Consider the following 20,039-nt stretch of genomic DNA (forward strand, 5'->3'; position numbering starts at 1 on the left):
ACAGTCCCCCTGAAATGTTTTGTATTGGACAAGGAGACAAATTCCAGGGAAATGAACTAAATAATAAAAGAAATTCAAATCTCTCCTTAAAAACCATCCAATGAGCTGCAGTCCTCATGCTGGCCATATAATGTGTGAACTAGTCTTGATGGACTACTGCATGCAACAAACTTCTCCAGCTCTTGGAAAAAATCCGACAAAGACATCTGACTGTAGTTTCCAAGAGGCTGCTATTGCACTTCATCAAAGGCTAGACAAGTGCAGTCTTCTCTTGAGCCACCAAAGACTTCAGGGTGGGAATCTGACTATTCATATCTCAAAATTTCCAAAGCCCTTATTCCAGAACACAGCCCTTGTTGTCACAGGACTAATAGGGACACAAAATCCAATAATACCACTAAAATTCATACTAGTAACCTACATCTCTTGACAGACTCCCTATTAACACTGGCACTTACCCAGATTGAACCACAACCTTCACAATTTAAGTAATGAAACTTCAATACCTTATCAATCCTTTGAAAACACAGGGAAGAGGGGAGCCCTCTCTCATCCTGACAGAACTCTGAACCCAAGCATGGTTCCACTTCAGAGGGAGAATCAAACAACAGGGTAAATAAGAAACCTAGCTAAGAGCTAGGCATTCATGGAGGAGATCTAGATGGTAAGACCAACACTTCTCCAACTGCATTTTTTTTTCAGGAACAAATGAAGAAGTTTAACTAGAACAAGAAATAAAATGCCATCACCATCTGGACTTATCATGATCCTTTAAAAAATGAACCAGCTCAGAAACAGACAGCCTAGAAAATTTCAGCCAGAATGATCTCTTCACTCTTGTGGCCAGTGACAGGACTTGCTGAGCACTGGAGCAGGCTCCTCAGGGAAGTGGTCAGAGCACCAAGCCTGACAGGATAAGCTTTTGGACAATGCTCTTGGGCACCCAGCATGACTCTTGGGGATGGTGCTGTGCAGGGACAGGACTTGGCCCTGATGATCTTTATGGGTCCCTTCCAACCCTGGCATTTTCTTTCATTTGATGATTCTATGAGCCAGCCTCAATGACATTAAAAGCAAATAATGGAATTGCACAATGATTTCTGCTTTCATGAGATAGCTCAATTAGCCCTTTGCCACTGCATTGTTTTGGCTTGGATTATTTTTTGGATTGTCTTTTTTTTTGCTTTTTTAGATCTCTCTCTTCTCTCCCTCTAACCTAACCTTTTTTTTGGTCAAAGACTTATATTTAGGAGTTACAATGTAACAGTAGTTTTCATGTACTTCTACAGAGGGCTTCTGAGCCAGTTGCACGACATTGTGATAGATACAGCTCAGCTACAGCCATTCTGTGCACGTACATGAATGTGTTTTAATGAGCATTTGGAGAATGACAATGGACTTTGTACACAAGAAGTGCAACAGGGTGGAATTCATACTTCTCTTGCTCAAATCAATCGAGTATACATTATCTATTTCACAATATTGACAGCTCTCTGGCTCCTAATTCTCTCCTGCTGGGAGTGCTTTTAGCATTCCATATTACTCCAATGAGTTTTTATAAAATAAATCAACCTAACTCAGGCAGGTTTCCTTCTTTTTCTCAATTGTACAGTTTGACTCTGAAATTACAGCTCAGGTTGCAAACAGGCAACAGTTACTCCTGCACCTGTGAGAGCATCCTTCCAGGCCAGAATATGAGAATTTAACATTGTCTGAACCGGAACTCTCCTCTTCCCAGTGGGATGAACAGCAAAAGCTTAAGAAAGTTCCAAAATACTGGTTTCTACATGCCTAGTGAAGCCACTTTCAGGTCACCTTTCAAATTCTCATTGAATTGGCTGTAATTAAGAGGTTTGGCCTTTCTGCTGGAAATACAACAACTAATCAGGGTCTCACTGAAGAGTTAAAAACTCCCTCAAACATATCTCAAATAGTTTCTCTGTAATATCATGGGGTGTGTGGAACAGATTAATTTCCCATCTGGTCTATGAATTTGTTTGCATTATTTGTTTCTATTAGCAACTACAACTTACTAGAAACCACACAAGCATACTGACAGACACAGTTCTTACTAAGAAAATCAAAATAAAGAAGAAAAAAATTGAGAAGGGATGCAACAGAGAACAGATGAATCTTCAGACGTGTTAAAGTCAATGGTTTGTTACATCCTTTTTTAAGAGATTGTTTATAGATAAAATTGGCATTTCTTAAAGTAATATCAATATTTAAGTTGTCTGATTGAAATGCTACTTCAGCAGAGACTCTCTTCAAATCAGCTCAGCTCCTGGCTTACATACAGACCCATACAACTGTGTGCAGGACATACTTTTGGCTCACTTTTAACAATCAGATATACGGACCATCATCTGTTTTCTCTTTAATGAATACCTCTAGTCTCATACATAACAGAAAGGAAGGGAGTGCTTTTCAGGAGGAGTTTGAATGAAGGGAGAGAGCTCTGCAAATCAGTTCAGGAAGGGTGTTTCTCAACTGATAAATGTCCCAGAGACAGCTGTGGTAGCTTATCAGCATTAGCTTTTTATAGTCCTGTTACATATAAGTAGGGAAGCCCCAAACACATATAAATAATATTGATGAAATCGTGTGTCTGTGTATACATATACCTTTCCCCCCAACCACTCCACAAGTTATGCACTCTTCATGATATAGTATGTAAATAAAAACCCCTCTGGAATAACAGCTTCAGTGGCAAGACAACCCTCTCTGTTTAACTCCTAAATTTTTGTGTAGTATGTTAAATAATTTGTCACATTTTGTAGTTTATTTCTTCCTCACTCTGTACAAAAGACTCACTAATACTTAGATCCTAGAGAAGCACTGAACACACATTTTGTGGCCCTGTAAGATTTCTTGGGATGCTGCTTGCTAAAACTTATTCCCATTTAATTAGAAACAAATGGGATATGACTTCAATTACAACTGAGTGGGAGCTGTAATATCCACACACTGCATAAAATTATAACCAAAAATGAACTTTCACACCTTAATATCCTTTAGGTAATAGCAGCAGGAATGAGTGTGAAATCAGCTGTATATTAATCTGTATCAGGCTATTCTGTTTTAATGTTATAATCTGAACTAAAAGAACCTCTGGAGTCTGCTCCTATCATCCTACCTTGTCATCCTGGTAACTTATGTTTCACTAAGGTTTTCAATTTCAGAGGGTCAGACTTTGAAAAAGAGAGGGAACCAATTAACAACATGAACTTAAAAGAGACTGTGATGGAAACATTTATCAATAGCATGGAGATAAGTGAGGAAAATGGAACAGGCGCCCAAGGATTGCTCATGACAGGCTAAACTGGTATTTTTCCTTGGCAAGATCTCCAACTGGGCCTCAGTAAAACATTTAGAAAGGTCCACCCAGAGCGGGACTGCGCAAACTGGCAACCGGGCAGAAGAGAAACACCAATGGCTGGGTTGCTGCAAGAACCATTGGGGTGGAAGAAAGTAAACAGAGAAGGCCTGGAATCAAGCTTCATTTAAGTTATTCCTTTTATGGTATGGCACAATAATAGAAGCTCAGCTAATATTACAAAAGGAGTCATTTTCACTTAAACTTTGTTGTCTAAAAATCAGGCTTTTACTGGAAAAGAGTTACTCCTTTCATATTAACTGTAGAAACACTGAGGAGGAAAAGTCTGTCTAAAGATGTCTAAGGCAGTTCATTCTTTCCACTGCCTGTAGAGGGAATCTAGATGATTTTATTAAGCCAACAGCCTAACTTGCAGACAGCTATTTAGTGGGTGGCATTACAGAAAAAGGTCACAGAGAAAACATTTAATTCCTGCAGTGCATGAGAATTAACTTTCTGCAATCCATGTGTACATATGGAAGAGGGTTTGGGTTCATCTTGACCAGACTTGGTGTTCAGCTGTACCTAATGACAAGGCTCCCTGCATTAACACATCCCAGTTTTCCACTGCTCACTTTCAAAGGGCAATGCTAGCCCAAAGGTTTGTGGGGTGAAGTCCAAAGGCCAAAAAGGTCCCATTGCCAAAAAAATCTGCCTCTAGGCTTCAGCAACCTCTTGGCAACATTCTTACTGCTGAGATACAAAACGCAGAGAGCAGGTATGGGAATTAGAACACAAATCCGTTCTTTTTTACTTTGGAGTTCTCAGCAATTCTTCCTCTCTGAGCTTTGCATTCTCAGAAGTTAATGACAGGTTGCTGCATAAGGAATGTTGTACATGAAGTACACCATGAACTCCAAAGATAGGTTCTTTTGTACAGCATGCCAAAAACGTTTTCTTACATCTAATCATCAAAACAAATAAAATATGCTACTTTGAACTAGAAAATAATAATCTATCTTTATGCATGATCTGCCTGCAGCTCAGCATTTTGTGAAATCCACATCAGTTAAATTTTCAAGTTGCACAGTCCTGAATATGGCATTGCAAACCAAAAATTGGGCATATTATCAGCTTTTTTTCCCCTTTCCATTGTTTGCTTTCTTTTTCACAACATCACTCATTACTCCAACACAAAAATCAGGAATTATATCCTCAGCAGTGTTAAAGCTACAACAATGTTTTCTCAATACTCACTTTTGGCACATGTGGATTAAATTCTACTGCTCTGTGAATAGCTTCTACTGCATTCATCTCTGCAGTACTCAGCCCTCGCCTTGAGGCAGCCTCTGGAGAAAATCTACAAAAGCAAAGAAACAAACACATTAGGTCAGAAATGCTAGCAAGAAAAAGTCAGAAAAGGAATCTAGAACATGGGCCCATGTAACCAAACTGAGTAATTTTCCTATGCTCTCCAAACTTCCATAGCAAGTGGAAACTCTGAGTGATCTATTACATCATGGCCAATAAAAATCCCAGCAGAAGCGGAAAGCATGTTTGTTTCTAATCATGGCAGAAAGTAAGTTCAAACAGTCCCTTCTCTGTCACTAACCTAAATTTGCTCTAGGTACCTTGCTAGGGGCATATTCAAGGCTGAAATTGCAGGAAAAAAAAAAAAAGAAAAGAAAGGAAAAAATAACAAGACCAAAAAACCCCCAAAAAACCAATGCCAAATTATTGTTGGAGGGTTTATATTAAAAACAGGTTTGGGGACGTTTTAGGAAGGTTCCCAACCCAATGCCCCTGGGTCAGGTTGAGATGGAAGCACGATGCAGCAGCAGTAGCAGGTGGTCTACTGGCTGCAGCACCATTGAGGGTAGCATGCCCAAACTGTGGGCAAATCATCTGCCCCAGTGAATAAAAAACCAGACCATGCAATCTCTTTCTCACCTCACACCCCACGGCTAACTCCAGAGCTGTACTTGGCAGGCAGACACCACAGGGAAAGCTGTGACAACCTTAGCCCTGCCCTCCCAAGCTGGAGTCGCTGTGTAGGGAGGAAAGATGTTGCAGTAGGTACTGGCGATCTACAGGATAAAAAGAATGAAAGAAAATTACTTAGATCTTGATGTGTACATACACTTTAAAAGCAAAAACTGTCAGGATGTCAGTCAAGAAAATGGCTTTCCACTCCACTTGCTTTTCAACTTTAGGGGGCATTCGACCCTCAGGTGCACAGACACAACTCTGCCTGAGATTTGTGTGAAGGCATCTGAGAGCAGAATGGGGGTTTTGGAGCCCATCTCACGAGGAGCTGAGCACCCTTTCAGAGTGGGCTGGTGCTCTCAAGTCCACAGGCATCAAATAGATGTGCTCAGCACCTTGGAAGGTTGAGACCCAAGAGAAAAACATAAAAGGAATGAACAGATATTTGTGTCTCTAAAAATATGAACATCATCTACCTCTCAGAATCCCTGACATAATAATGCTAAATCCACCTGCCGCTACTTAATTAGATGAGCACTCTGCTGACAGCACTTGTAAAATGACATTATTACCAGTGCATCCACATTTAGTTTTTACCTTTTTGTGGTCAGGTTTACACAAAGTTGAAGAGGTGCAGCCACACAACCCTTTTCAGTTGCATCTTCACTATACTATCTAGGAAGCCGAAGCTCACCCAGACAGTATATATAAAACTGAAACAAGAACTGAATTTATGCTATTTCTCTTCTTTTCTTCTTCCTTAGCATCTCAAGTGCAATGTTTGATCACCACAATTTTCTTTATATATAAAGTAATTTTAGCAATTTACCGCAGGTCTTAATTTTCCTGCTAAATCAGCAGATTGTTAGGGTGTGGGCTCAGCTAAGAAAAATCTTACATTAAATCAGGAATTTTGCTGGAATGTGGTTCTTAAGCACTTACTTGTCAGAGACAGCTCTGGCTTTGAGCAATGCAGCTGTGTAGCATATTGTTGCTGATTTTGGTAAGCTTATATCTGTTGGAAAGAAAGGAAAAAATTAAACATTTGAACACTTAAAAGTGTGTAGAAGTGTTTGATTGACACTTTAAAGTAAGCATGACATACACAAAATTAGTATGTGAACTCAGAATACTTTCTAATCTTGGGACTTATGCTGCCATGTCACATGTATTTTTAAATTTCCACCTGACACACAGGCTTTAAAATGTGTGTTAATGACCTCTGGAAGTGCTACTTAAAAAGCAACTGGTATCATTAGAGAGCTAATTTAAAGAGTGACATAATAGAGACATAATGAAAGAATTCATTACTCCATAGATAAATACATGGATAATTTGGAATAACTGGATTTCTCCATAGTTCACAAAATATCTAAGTAATACCTGAGGGCTATCTACTTCACTCTTCATGTTTTCACTGAGAAGCATCTGTCTAATATGAGTATGTGGCAGCTGTACAAGTTAAGACAGCTATTCAAGTAATAATGGATTTGACTTGCAAGCAACCAACCAATAGATTGATTTAAGTTAAAAATCTACAGTAAAATAAGGTGTTTTGCCTCTTAAGAAAATATTGGACCAAAACACACATTCACCAGACACTCTCTAGCCATTTTATCCTGTTCCAGAGACACACAGGACCCATGAACCTGACTTAACCTATTAGTTAATTTATACATGTTTTCTACCAGCAAATTGGCACAACACATTCAAAAGGTAGAGAGGAACGCTGCTTAACAGACTTGAGCAAGGTATTTGTTCTCACAGAGAATTCCACATTTTTAATCTCCTGGTGTGATCCTTGGAGATATCCTGTGCAGGGCTAAGAGTTGGACTTGATGATCCTTGTGGGTCCCCTCCAACTCAGCTTATTCTGTGATTCTGTAGCAGTCACATATTGAGACTGTGACCCAGCAGTCCCACATATTGAGACTGAAATATTCCAGCATTAAAAATTTTAATATATACATGAAAAAACCCCAACCCACAACAAACCAAACCCAGTAAAGGTTGGATTCTCAAACCCTTCCGTACATGCCGATAACTTCCTATGGCAAACAGGAAACACAGCACAGCAAACACAAGGCACTGAGGTAGGTCCACTGTAGAAGTGAGGAGCAGCTAATCTGACTGTTGCTCTAAGAAACTATCTGTCCCTTGGTTTGTCATTAAACTTGATTAGAAAGATGAAATTAACATGATAACCTGGTTACTTCAGGATTAACAGACACTTGTTATTCACTGAACTCATGTGCCTTGCAAGACAGGGCTCCAGAAGGGAGTTAAACAGAACAATCAAGTCCTATCTCAGCAGTCACCATCCTTCACTTATTAATAACTAAGCAACCAGGCACAATGTGATTCTGTGAGACAGAAAACACTGCCAGAATGACTGTGGCACTTTGAAAAGGCTACCTGTTAAATCCTGTTATCTTTTTATGCATTTGCACTTCAAGTATGAGATCCTGCTGGAGGCTTCCCTATAATATATCACAACTATAATTTCACTGGAGTATGTAATTGCAGTGACTGAAGTAATTAAAATCAGCAGCATGCAGAGCAGTTTGGATGACAGATATATTAATTACTCCAGTAACAGAAGACAACTACAGACACAGGCATGACCACATCTTCAGTGACAGAAAAAGAAAATATTCCTGAACACATCCAGTAATGCTTTTTATATCAAGTTTTCCTTAACATCAGCAGTTAAAAGTTATTTCCAGTAAACAGTAAAAGTATATTCCCAGCCTTTTAAATATATTAAAACAGTATCACAAAACACTGTCTTCTAGTAGACAGTAAGTGTTCCTGAGCTGGAACATCTGTACATATAGATTGCAAGATGTTTCAAAATGAACAGCTGGCATTTGCGAGGAAGAGAAATGTGGTGAGACGAGCTAAGGCTCAGATACACCAAGGGAGTCCTTTCTGCAGAAGAAATGGGATTTCTCAAAGAATGTTGTGTTCAAATCTGATCACCCATGGTCAAGAACAGAAAAAGCAAATAGAATGAGTGGACAGTTTCTGTATCAAACAAAATGAAATCAGGACTGAGAGAAGAAGATCCAACTATTTCCTATGCAGACCCACACGGAACACCAGGAGAGAAGAAGGGTTACTCAGGTAAAGGACAGCATTGGCACAAGGATAAAGAGTTCAGAATTAAATTTAGGCCGCAGCTTAAAACAAAATTTCTGTGAAAAGAACATTTGAGGGAGATTTCCCGGTAGAAGAGCAGGTCCAACTGGCCAAAAAAACCAACTAATTCTAGGATGGAGCTTGCTCAGCTCATGGAAGGGGCAGTATCATGGGGGGAATGCAACAACAGGGGCCCTGATTCACCCAGGAGGCCTCTTCCAGTACTATGCTCCTAGAAAGCAAGCAGCACTTGTTTGAGGATAATATTTATAGACCCCTAGCAATGGAAGAAAAAGATACAAATGTTCATGTTTATCATAGAATCACAGAGTGGTTGGAGTTGGAAGTGAGCTCTGGACATCAGCTAGTCCAACTGAGACAGCCCTAACAGGTCCATTCCTGCTTGCTTTCAAAAGTGTTTTTGTTTGCTACATATTAGACCAAAAGCATTTGGTCCTGCTATATGCTGGTCTATGACTACAATACTTTAAAATAATTTTGGCTTCAGCTCCAAAATTTCACCCTCATATTTTAGAGAGAGGCATAAACAATTATGTCTGGTAACAACTTGAATTTAGCAAGGGAATTGTGTCCAAACTAGCCCTAGGAGATATGTACTCTGTCAGAACCAAAGCGAAGTTTTAATAAATTACTGTGTCCAGCTCTCTGAGCCATCTGGCAAAATATCTTCACATACACTGTTTCCACCCTCCTGTGATTACTTGGGGAGCTCTCACAATGTGCTGAAAGATGTGACTGCTATTCTGTTGTCAAATCCATCAGGATATTTTTGCCTAATAGAAACTGATGTGTCAATCTAGAAAAGACTGTCCTTTCTTACAGCTTGTATTGTTAAACAGAATACAAAAATCTAGAATTTTCTATCAATAAGCCCCAGTAATGTATGAGGAGGGTTGGGAAAATGAATTCTTACAATTCATTTACTTGCTTATGAGACTGAACCTATGGAAAGATGCTACGGATATGCAGAGTATGCCATATATCATCTAAAATGGTCATGGGATCTATTCTTCTTATCAACAGCAACCAAAACAAAAAAATTATGAATTTGGATACGGAATGATGCAACATTCCCTACCAAGTCAGCAGAAGGCTCTAAACATGAAGAGACAGGCATGTTGCAATTGCTTTGGTCATTAATAAATGCAAAAATATAAGTCACTGATCACAAATTATTCCCAATTTTGCACAGGTGAGGGGAAGAATTGCTTATAGATTGAAAGTACTCCAGCAAATTAATATGTGCAGGCTGGATCAGTCATCTATAAAGACACAAACATTAAGAAAGAAAGTGAATTAAACTGATACAAATGGTTAAAACCAAGAGTAATGTGATGGAAATCATTATAGAAAAGTATGAGATGAGTATCAGGGGAAAACTATCAGAAAGATCTAATATCCCATTAGAACACTGATCACATTTTCCTATAAAATGTAGTAGAAAACATGCTGGAGGGAGCACAACTATGAATATGGTGTTTATGAAAACCAGTTCTGATTCTCTGTACTTTTGGCATTCTTTCTCAGTAGTGGGAAACACCCCAATCAAACATAGCCCCTATGGTACAGTGGGAAAACCACAAGTAGCCTTTTTTTTTCCATAACCACAACTAAAACTTACACTATTCAGACATGGAAAGATTTAAAACTGCTGATTTTAAACATTTCATATGCCACTCTTCTTGACAAGCATTTCAGTGACCAAGCAAGTGTCAGCCACTTTAACTTGACCAAGTTCAATCCTAAATGCCTGCAGAGGGGAAGGAATAATTTCTGCTTAAGAAAGTTAAAGACAGCAAGACTAGTATAATTACTTTAGACTTCTTGTGCTTTTGCGCAAATAGCAAAATAAAAAATGGCACAGAATCATTTGGCAAAAAAAAGGAACCAGATGGTATGAACAGACACGAACTGCTGCTGAAACCTAGCTGAAGTGACAAGTGATTTTGATATAGAGGAAAGAAGTCAGTTCTTGCAAGCATAAGCTGGAAAAGATGTGGTAGGAACAAAGACAGTTATTCTCTTGATATTACTGTTACACAAACTGGAGGTCTTGATTTGTGTCTCTTGGAGTAGGTAGATTAGATTTTGGTATAACTATAACTAAAAGGAATTTTCTCTTAAGATATCTCTTTCAAAGAAACAAAAGGGTTATAAAATACTGTAAATGAGGGAATGGCTGCTTCCACGCTTCCACTTGCTACATCTTTAACTCTGAAGAAAACTCTTCATTGCACTTGGAACACCTACCCAATTAGCTCCACCAGGCAGAATATCTCCAAAATGTCAAATATAAATGTGGCAAGTAATGAAACTTGCCCCTGGAGAAAATAGCTAATGTAACTGAAAGCTGCATGCAATTTCTTCATCAATCTGCAACTCTCTCCAAAAGGATTATGCATGTAAATTCTATGTAAATAGAATTTACATGCATAATCTGTAAGGACAATAAGAAATTGGACAGAAGGGGGCAGAGAAAAGAGAGAAGCCCTTAATTGGCCACATTTTAGAAAAGTCACTTCTCTGTGTTAACTGAGAAGTGTGTTAGGATTTCACTGTGTTTTAAGTATTCCAAGAAAAAGAAGTCTCTGTTTCTAAAGTTCTCTTTGGCTGCAAGATGAAGCTGGGAGTGTGTATTCTATTGCCATCTGTTAGAGGTGGAGCAGTTATCTTCTGTTAATTGGGCAGTTTTCTTTATCTCTTCCACAAGCAATCCTCCCTCCAGGAGATATCTTCTGTTAATGAGCCATTGAGTCTCACTGCATGACTGATAAAATTACATCACCCCATTGGGAGATGCTCTGCCCAGGGGGAGGAGCCAAGCATTTCCAACTGGATATAATCTGAGATTTGGAACACAGATTTGGAGCAGACTTTTTCCCACTGGATTCTGAGAGGAAGACCAGGCCCATCTGCACCCCTACCAGACCTTCAGAGGTTCGGTACAGGATCACTGCTCCAACAGAACCACACATGCCACTCCAGGAGGACTGCAGCCACCATTTAATCAGATGGCTACCAACACCCTGACCCACAGGGTGTCAGGTCATATTCTGACTCTGCCAGTGGTTCTTTTTGTACTATTACATTTGTAGTTTTAATTTTTCTATTAAAGAACTGGCATTCCTATTCCCATATCTTTGCCTGAGAGCGCCTTAATTTCAATATTATAATAATTCCAAGGGAAGGGAATGGAAGAACGTTTTCCATTTCAAGGGAAGCTCCTGCCTTCCTTAGCAGACACCTGTCTTTTCAAACCAAGACAAAAGTGTTTCTTCAAGGGCCTGCATTTAGATATAACACTAATTTGAAGCAGGATTCTGCTTGAACGAGCTGTTACCACATAGAAAAGTGTCAAAGCATAGAGCAGAATGAGATGTTTTGTATTTAAACCCCATTTTCTTTCTATGTATCCTTTGCTCTAAAATATTGTCTGAAGTGAACTCTTCAAGTGGGGCTCTGGCATGGTAATGTGGTCTTTCTCCTTCTCTGCAAAGAGGTACATGAGAGAAGAATCTGTTCATCCTGCAAACCAGAAGGCTTTTAGTCTCACTGGAAAACACTGTACTTTTTAAAAATGAGGCAAGGACAGGTTTAGAGAGGAACCATTGCATCACTAAGGTTAAACAGAGAGGCACCAATTCTTTCTAAACCTGACTTTAAATTGCCAGAGAAGTCTGAGTTTTCACACAGTGCCCAGATTATTACTTATTATCTATCAAAGCAACTGGCTGCCCAGGGAAATTTATAAATCAGTTGCTCCAAGTGTCACTACAAGCAGACCAACTCCCCCAGCCATAACTATTTCTGCTGTAAATAACATGGATATGTGTTAAATCAGAGCCAAAAATATTTTCAGAATTCAACAGTATTTAGGTCATCCTCACTCTATTGACAGACACTGAACTCTGAAACCATAATGATGTAGCTCAGCAACAGTGCATGCTGTTCCACTAATGAGACCCTTTTTCCATGAATAATGAGTATGGACATCAGCTCTGTTGCCAGGTACATAATATAAACACAATTTAACACATGGCTTTTGGTAAAGCAGTGCATCTGCTTGCAGAGGCTGAGGTTTCACATGATGTGGTCCAAAATTTTAGCCCAGGGTGGGAGCAGACTGCTTGAGGAAATAATTTGTTCATATGTTATCAAAATACAATAAATCAGGTTTGGTCTTAGTAAAAAAAAAAGCAGTGGAGTGGGACCAACAGAAACTGCAGATAGGAAAGTATAAATGAGTTCAGTGTTTTATATTCCAATAAATCTTACAACACATGAAGCTGATGAGTTCTAAAATGAGCTGAGACTCCCTGAGACAGGCCTTCTGAGACTCATGAACTGCAAGGGTTATACTGGTTAAGCCTGTGTTTGCTGAGTCCTTTTGCAAACCTCGTGCATACACACACCATACCAAAGTGTGAGTTAAAACTGCCTATGCTCAAACAGCCCAAGTAAGTGCTTTATTCTTAGAAGTCTCATTTGTTCTGACTCTATCATATGCTTTTCAGAAAATGAAACACACTTTCAATTTTTATCAACTTCCATGACATAAAGTGCTACCATGGTATTGTTTAAAATCAGGGATCAGTGCTTTCAGTATGCCAAAGTAGAGCTCGCACTGGAGTTCAGTCTTGAGATTTGAGAATACAGGCTTAATAGCCTGTTCTGTCACAGTTCTGCTATTTCCCAGGACTATTACCTCATAACTACATTGAAGACTAGAAGGTGCCAACATACTGTGATGCCTGGGGAATAAAAACCAGCATTTCTACTTATTTGCTTTTTAACATGGCAAAATAAAGAACACAGGCATCTCTCCCAGTGTCACAGGAATTACTGAAATACAAGAAGATACTAGAAAGACTCTGATGTTACCACTTTAACTGCCAATTTCTTGAATCAGACTAAGTACAACCAAGATCTCTTCCAGAGTCATTACTGCTACTGAATGGCAGTGTTCAAGGGCCTGGGTGACATTTTGATCTCTGCTTAGAATGATTTTACTCCAAAAAGAGCTGAAAATATTCCAGACTGAACTGGTATGAGTGATTATCACCAATGTTGCTTGTAACCAGCTGCTTATTTATGTTTTTTTAAAAATAGCCTTCAAGTTTAAAAACCTAGAGCTCCAGCAGCTGTGATTTGAGCATGAAAAGAGTTGCAGTGCTGCATAAACCAATGTTTACTGAAAAACAAAACAAAATAATACAAAATGTTCACCTAGTCTTCTGAGCTTTCCAAAATTTCCCTATAAGAAATGAAGCCTGCTACTCACTAGACAGCTATGAAGTTAAATCAATGTTCTCTTCCACACTACTAAGTTAACAATCACAGGTAAGTCCATGGGGGAACTGACAATTTTTTCTTCAGAAAAGGTTTGAATAGCATGCAATAAAAATTCAGCAGAACCTGAACAGTCATTCTTTAAACCTCAACAGAAAACAAAGAAAGCACAGGGGAGCTGCTAGTGAGCGCCATTACCCTGATTTCAGCATGGGCTGGCAGAAAAAATGCACAGTATTTAATCTTTGGATAAAGGAACGTGTAAGGGCATGTATGAAGCTCATGCCTATCAATTTAATTACAGTGTTTCCTAAATATTAGGAGTTTGACTTAAATATATTTCTTCTGTGTGTACCACCTAGAGAAAATACAAATACTTATTTGAACTTACCATCATACTTTGCTAAGACTGCCTGGACGTCTGCATATGCTTGCAGTTCCAGCAAAGCCTCTAGCAGGTTTTCGTGGATGTTGAACATGCTGAGCAGGGGAAACTCCTTCATCAACTACAATCAATAACATATAAAAGGGTTAGACTATTAAAATGGAGAAGGGTTTCTTGTTCAAAATGCATTGAAACAGACAACACCAAATTAAAATTCCTCAGTTCCCCTTGCTCTTAGTTCTTTCCCAAAGCTCACAATTATCTCAGAAATTTCTGAGCTCATAACGGATACAAGGTCAGGTTCTTGTCAAGACATGCTTGTATAGGATGTCATTAGTCAAATCCAACAACCCAGCTATCTGAACACATAACTCTCCTTCAATGAACAGGTTTCTTCAAAGTGAAAAAGAGTTACTGTTCTGGGGAAAAATCCTCACCAGTGTACTGCCAGTGTATCAGTAGTATGTAATCAAGCACCTCTCTGATAAAACCACAAAATACATTGAAAAACCACAATAACATCAAATTAGAGATGTTACATATTTACTTACATAGAGAAGCTTACACATATGCAACCATATTATCAGGTATGTGATACCAGGATTTGTAATTGTTTATACTCAAGAACACAATTGCAATTGTGGCCAACATAAAAAAAAAGAGAAAGAGAAAGAGGGAAAAGAAAAGAAAAGAAAAGAAAAGAAAAAAGAAAAGAAAAGAAAAGAAAAGAAAAGAAAAGAAAAGAAAAGAAAAGAAAAGAAAAGAAAAGAAAAGAAAAGAAAAGAAAAGAAAAGAAAAGAAAAGAGCAACAATAGGAAAGGTAAAGCTTATGCAAACCAAACACCATAACTAGGGAATACATCTTGTATGACAAACTGAATGAAATATGGAGTTAAAATAATCCAATCTTTTCACACATAAGTGTCTTCACTTTATTACCTAAGCCATTGAGAGATAGCAGGAATTTGTTTTGAGATATCCGCAGTTTCAGCATCTGCATATCAAATGGATGAAGCTGATACTCAAGTGCATCTCTTTTTTTAAGTCACACCTATAAGAACCATCCATGTTTTTTACTGCAGAATTGATTAAACAATATTTTTTATTGTCAGAGTGATTCTCTAAAGAACTGAAGAAGATGCTTGCTTCCTTGTGTACCCTCTATGGTTGTTTAACTGCTTTTGTGATGTAGATTCAGCACAAAAAAGTCCCTGACAGTGAAGAACTGGGGTAGCTGATATTAACACTGCTTCTCAGGAACTTGCAGGGAAACACTAAAATTTACATCTCTCTGATAGGATTTATGAGAACAGAAATACTGTAATATGCCAAGTAAAGAATATGATTCAAGGTCAGCCTTGCTCTATTTGAAAATAATAAGCCAGATCTGAAAACTCTGAGAGTTAATAAACCTACCTTTCAAGATGTAAACAGTAAAACTGATGAGAACCAGCAAACCTTAATCTCACAAACAGATAAGATAAAAGTAAAAAGAATTGAAACGAGGGATGGATATTCACCAAGAACTTAAAAAAATGAGAAAAAGGTAATGCACTGGAGCTTCTTCACTCTGTTAAGAAAAGAGACCTTAACAGGTAAACAGAGAAGCAAAGCACAGAGAATTTTGTTCTTGTGAAATGGTCTGGTATAAGCTAATGGAGGAACTATTCTGACCTTAAGGCTCTAAATTTGTCCTTCTAGAATAACACTGGCTTTGCTGCAGTTTGAGGGTTATTAGAAGATGACAGGCAAGAATGGCAGTGTTTTATTTAACTGATTATATAAATTTCTGGTGAGAATCAGGATCACTGAGAGAGCAGCTGAAAGAGGCTACTGAACTTCTCATGTTAATGGCATGGGGATGGCCATAAACTCCCAGCTTCATTGGTAGGAGCTGAACCTATGAAAAAGAGAACAAACAAAACTGCAAAGCTTTTCTCCTCCATTAAAAAAAAAGACCAGAGACCTTGAGATCTTGATACTCAGGTTAAGTGAAAGGGTTTGAGAATAAAATAAAAAGTTTAAGTCATTGTTTGTGAAGAGAAGTAAGCGCAGGTGAAAATTCATTTAATTGGATTCATTAGCTAAAGATCCATCATTAAGTCTACTTCTCTTCATTCTTGTCCTTACTCACTATTGGATTTTTAAGAGAGGAAGCTACTATTTGGCAGGAAAGAGTATGACAGAATCTGGCTCTACATACATGTGATTTAAAGTTCAAAATGAACATCTTGCAAAGAAACCTCTCTAAGGGATTAAGAAAGATTATCCCTGCTCATTGAGAATGAATAACGGCTGGCAAAATAACATTCCCTCCATCAGTGAAGAGAAGGGAATAGCTGCTAGTTATAGATGTACTCTGGCCAGTAAAAGCTCTTACTCTGGTTCTCTGCTTCTCACTGACATCACTCACTGATAATTTTTTTTTTTTTTGCTATTTTAATTAGGTTCTGTCAGAGTGATAAAGGCTGTCTCAGACAGCAGAGGGATAAAGGTCACTTATTCCTGTCTGGACTGCCAGGCCTCCAAACTGAAGTGTTAATAAAGGTTTCATCTGGGAAAGGTCGAGCGTTAAGAAGTCCAACCCAGTAATACTGAACTCAGTTAATGCTGTAGCCTCAAAAATAAAACACCTCTAAGTAACCACTCATCTATTTGTACACTGACTGTGCATAAATGACAGCATGTTTGCTATTAAAAAAAAGAAAAAGAAGACATGAACTCATTTTTCTGTAATATCTGGATGCAGAGTTTCTAGTTCTCAATGCAAATAATTTCCAGTCACAATAAAAATTTGTTTACTGAGAAACCTGCCAGAAAGTAAAGCCACTTGGATGGAAGAATATTATGACAGGTCATCTTTCAGGTCTCAAAGTGAAAGCAAACACTGGGAAAGAAAAAACTGCCACACAGGGCTGGTGGCTGGTCAGGGAAGGCCACATACTGGGTCATGCTGAGGAGCAGTGGGAGAGACTGAGCTTGCTGCCCTCCCTAGCAGATGAAGGGGAAGCTGGTTCATGTTCCACACAGAGACGTAAAGATGGACACATTATTCCCAAACACAAGATGAAAAACACACCCTTGAGCTCCCCAGACCTGTACATCATGGAGCTCTAACTGGGCCTCCAGTTTAAGAGGCACAGACATCCCTTTGCACCCAAAGATTTATTTTCTGCAAAGTTACAGACCAGTATTTGCCAGATCACTTGGCTTATAAATTTAAATTATTTTTACTTTACTGTAATGTGAGAAATAGCTTTATTTGAGTGGCAAGCACTGCACTTCAAGACAAGATGAAGGGTCTGCTATCATCTCTCTCCACACCTTCAGACCTCAAGAGACAGCCACCAAATTCAGCACTCAAAATTTGCTGAGCACTACAGCATTTCACATATACACTACTTAGGACTAAAAATGCCATTGTAAAATTCAAGCTAATTGGTTTCTTGGCTGGCATTAAAGAGAAGTGTTCCACTGAGCTAAACTAATTTTCATACCATGTGAATGCAGACACCACATGGCTATAAATGTATTCCCTCCTTACAACATGAAGATATTCAAACAGCTGTTGAACATATCATGCCAAACCTATGTTCACAAGGATTTTACTTGGAACTTCTATTGGTCAAAATACTTTTTGGAGATCAAAGTCAGACCTGGAGCGGGGTTTGTACATATTCCCTTCCAATTGCTCTGTGCATTCGGGGGAAAATAGGCACAGGTGTAGAAAGTGGACCTGCTTTTCTTTGAAAGATCCATTATGTATACTGCAAATATACAGAAAAGGTAGTTTTGCAGGTAATTCAGTTTTAAATTTTTTAGATAAATAATATTTTGGGAATCTAAGTTTGCAGAAAAATTCTGAAAGTAAGTCTGACACAATCTGAACATATCTGAACACTAGTCACAGAAGCACCCTATTCCCAGACTCACTTCAATTCACATTACAGGGTGCAGGTTCAATGATTTTGTGATGGATATGAAAAAATGATGATTGGAAAAAATACCTTATGGTACAAAGAAATCCTCATCCGATTTGTTGGATGAGGAACAAGTTTCATCTCCCAAAGGACATTTATTGAAGAAGATTCCCTAACTGAGAGTATTTCAGTTATTGGCATTTTCATTTAGATCTAATTTTTAAAACATTTTCAAGGAATGTAGCTTTAATGTCTGCAGCCATTATTCTTCCTGTGACAACACTAACATCATGAATCAATCAACCAAGAAACATTATTTGTGTAGAAACCCACTATAACCTCCAGCTTATGCCTACAACTAGACCTCAGGACTCAAGGGAATACAAAGGTAGACAAATGACTAATGTTATATATAACCTGCTGTCGACACATTTATTCTCCATTTGCGTTATGACTGTATGCATGGTCAAAAATTTTATGGGCAGGGCATGCAATCATTCATTACTGATTGTACTCCTATCTTCTCCACAAACAAACAGTAACATTTGTCACATCAATGTATTCAACTGAATGCATTCATAAAAAGGAAGTGTGAATTTATCTCAAAATAAAGAGACAACAAGAAAACAAGGGGAATTCAATGCAAACAGTGAAACTGCTACAACTTTAGTTATTAGTGCATATGTTTCTGCAGCGGGTATCTGAAATGGAAAACTGTCTCCTAAAGAAAGAATGACTGAGGCTGCCATCTTTCAGGTGCAGCTGTCTACCAAAACTGAAGGACCAAGAACACAGGATGGATAGCACTGGCATCTTCACAAGTGCTTTGCATAAACTGCTTACGGGTATATGACCCTAATTGATTAACTGAACAAGGGTGGGAAAGATCAAACTCCAAACCATTTCTGAATAGAAAAACAGAAGTTTCCATTTCTCTGAGCTTCATTGTCTGCAAATGATCTTTCAGATGTCTAAGCCCTGACTGAAGCTCACCCTGGGCTTGAGGCATTGGCAACATGTCACTCCATGTTGACCTTCTGATGTCTAATTAGATACACTAATTCTTAAGTTGTTCTCCTGGCCAGCTCAACTGGCAAGGACAGAAGGGCAGAAACAACGTCAGTAGACTAAAGTTAGCATACAAAAAGCCTCAGATGCTTAAAAATGAGTCTAACTCCTGGTCCTAAAAATGCAACTCATTCCACCGCTGTCTCTTTATGAGTGGGATTCATATGATAAAAACACATCATAGCTCTTGGAGTTGGAAAAGTATCTAAAATTCACTAGACCTACCTGAATCAAAGTTCTGCTTAATTATAGCAGAAGCAGGATTCTGTCAATTCATTAATTCCTTTAAGTACTGCATTCCTTTTGGTAAATGATTACTGATTTGTTTGGAAGCAGCTCTACAGTTACCCTTTTACAGCTCAGAGAGGATACCAGCTAAGAAATCAAATCCATCAGATCCTGTTGTTTTGAAGTTTGGAAATGATTAGCAGTAGGATCCTTGTATTTTCCTCATATGTGGGATTCAGGAAATTTGACAACTTTGGAGTGTCAGAAAAGAGACCCAGCTCCAGTTCACACTAACTCTGGGGTGGCATGGGTTTATAATTTGCCAACATTCTATTTTCAACTTGAATTTAGACCTAGTGCTACATAACATTCAAAGACAATATGACTTCTCTTCAGTGTAGGATTAACAATGAGAAAATGAAATGAAAAATAATCTTACTAAATATGCAAACTTTAAGGAAATATGTTAGAGCATGAAGCTTTTTTGTTCTCTCTTAATTGGAGGATTAAAGTGTTTAGAGTATGACAAGTTCTTTAAGGAATACAATATGAAAATGCTGTTATTTGGACTATGCTGTAAGAAATGAATGTACTTCTGGAATAAAGGGAATTTTAGTGACAGATGTGGCATGAACCCAGAAGAGCACAAGTTGTTCCAGATTTTATACTTACTACTAAACAATCA

The 20,039-nt window shown here is 38.4% G+C and overlaps 1 protein-coding gene across 3 annotated transcripts in view; it reads right to left on the reverse strand.

Moving 5' to 3' along the window:
- Positions 1 to 20,039, reverse strand: part of ST7 (suppression of tumorigenicity 7) — a 136,122-nt gene that overhangs the window by 13,093 nt on the left and 102,990 nt on the right. For all 3 annotated transcript variants that reach the window (XM_084205589.1, XM_084205590.1, XM_084205591.1), the window contains exons 9-11: positions 14,145 to 14,259; positions 6,245 to 6,317; positions 4,574 to 4,676 (exon numbers count right to left, since the gene is read on the reverse strand). In XM_084205589.1, coding sequence (XP_084061715.1) covers positions 4,574 to 4,676; positions 6,245 to 6,317; positions 14,145 to 14,259 — 291 coding nt within the window. The remainder of the gene's footprint in view (positions 1 to 4,573; positions 4,677 to 6,244; positions 6,318 to 14,144; positions 14,260 to 20,039) is intronic.

Source organism: Fringilla coelebs (genome assembly GCF_963513975.1).
Source record: "Fringilla coelebs genome assembly, chromosome: 5".
NCBI lineage: Eukaryota > Metazoa > Chordata > Aves > Passeriformes > Fringillidae > Fringilla > Fringilla coelebs.